Source organism: Morone saxatilis, unplaced genomic scaffold (assembly GCF_004916995.1).
Source record: "Morone saxatilis isolate NCDOM2014 unplaced genomic scaffold, NCSU_SB_2.0 Contig12, whole genome shotgun sequence".
NCBI classification, from domain to species: Eukaryota; Metazoa; Chordata; class Actinopteri; family Moronidae; genus Morone; species Morone saxatilis.
In genome coordinates, this window is record NW_023339674.1 from 1352158 (window position 1) to 1353424 (window position 1267).

The 1267-nt window shown below is 35.9% G+C and overlaps 1 protein-coding gene across 1 annotated transcript in view; it reads left to right on the forward strand.

Moving 5' to 3' along the window:
• Positions 1 to 692: 692 nt before the first annotated feature.
• The window catches only part of LOC118321960 (interferon-induced protein with tetratricopeptide repeats 5-like), a 5110-nt gene continuing 4535 nt past the window's right edge, over positions 693 to 1267 (forward strand). The window contains exon 1 of the mRNA XM_035653535.1: positions 693 to 736. Within this exon, the coding sequence (XP_035509428.1) occupies positions 693 to 736 (44 nt within the window). The remainder of the gene's footprint in view (positions 737 to 1267) is intronic.

The following is a 1267-nucleotide window of genomic DNA, read 5'->3' on the forward strand; positions in this document are numbered from 1 at the left end:
ATGTAGTCCGTGTAATAAAGGAGAGAAACTGATCAGCTGACAGTTTATTATGAGTTAGCATGAAGTTATTCACTATTCAAGCAGTCTTTTCACTTATTTGAATTCTTAGACTGACTTAAGTTATTTTACTTAATTCTATTATTTGTTACTCACTTAACTATAAAGTAAAGATATTTTTCATATTTTTCAGCCTAATCAATGCGATTTGATTAATTTAGTTTAATTATTTATCTTTTTGCAGCACTGTATATAATAACACAGTAGTAAGTAAGTATAGTAAGTATTTAAAATGTGTAAGTGTCAGTCTCAGGCCGTTTTATTTATCTGAAACAGAACAGGAGACATGTATGAAACACAGAGGTTACTGAGAAACCAAGAACTGTCTGTTGGAAAGATGGCGGGAGATGTGGGGTTGGTGACAAAATAAGGAGGAGCTGAGTAACAGAGTGGATCAGGTTTTGGTTGGACGCCAAATGGTCAATGATGAATATACAGAACTGTTTAAGGAACCTTTGTTGGACTATCATACGTACATTTCGCGTACTGATATGTAGTGAAGTGCGTTTTATATTTAATCTGTGTGCATTTAATATTTCATATGTGTTTTTTTCATGAGGACTGAGCGGGGAAATATCCGTACCCACATTTTACCGCCATTTAGGCAACTTTTTGGTGCACAGCAGTCTTTATAAATGAGGCCCCTGGGCTTCAGAGTAGGAGAGGTCTCTTTGGAGAGGTAGGGATGAGCCCCACCCTCCCCCAGTGAAATATTTCTCCCACACCTTTAAAGATTAATTCACACCAGATAAGTTCAGATGTGTACAACAGAAGCTGCATCACATGTACAATATGATCAACGGGCTCCTGAATATTTGGTGTGTTTAATATATCCATAAAAAAATTTGAATACAATTTGAAAATACTTACAAGGTAGAGGTTGATTGTTGCAGCCATCTGTGTTGAAGCAATGAACCGATGCAGCGAACCTTTCCAAATAATCACTGAACGAAAATATCTGATTGTTTCCAGCGCAGAGAAAGGACGGCACACAGGATCTGATGATGGCCTTATGAGTTGTTGCAGTTTCAATCTCATCTAAGCAGAATTTATTTAATGTTAAAAACACACAGACCAATAAAGCAGACATTTCATCTAAAAATAATTTATTTTTATATTTTTATATATATATGAAAAGGGCTTACGCTCATATGCAACTTTTGCACACATCTCATCAGCAGATCTACACGACTTTAGGACTGATGTGTCA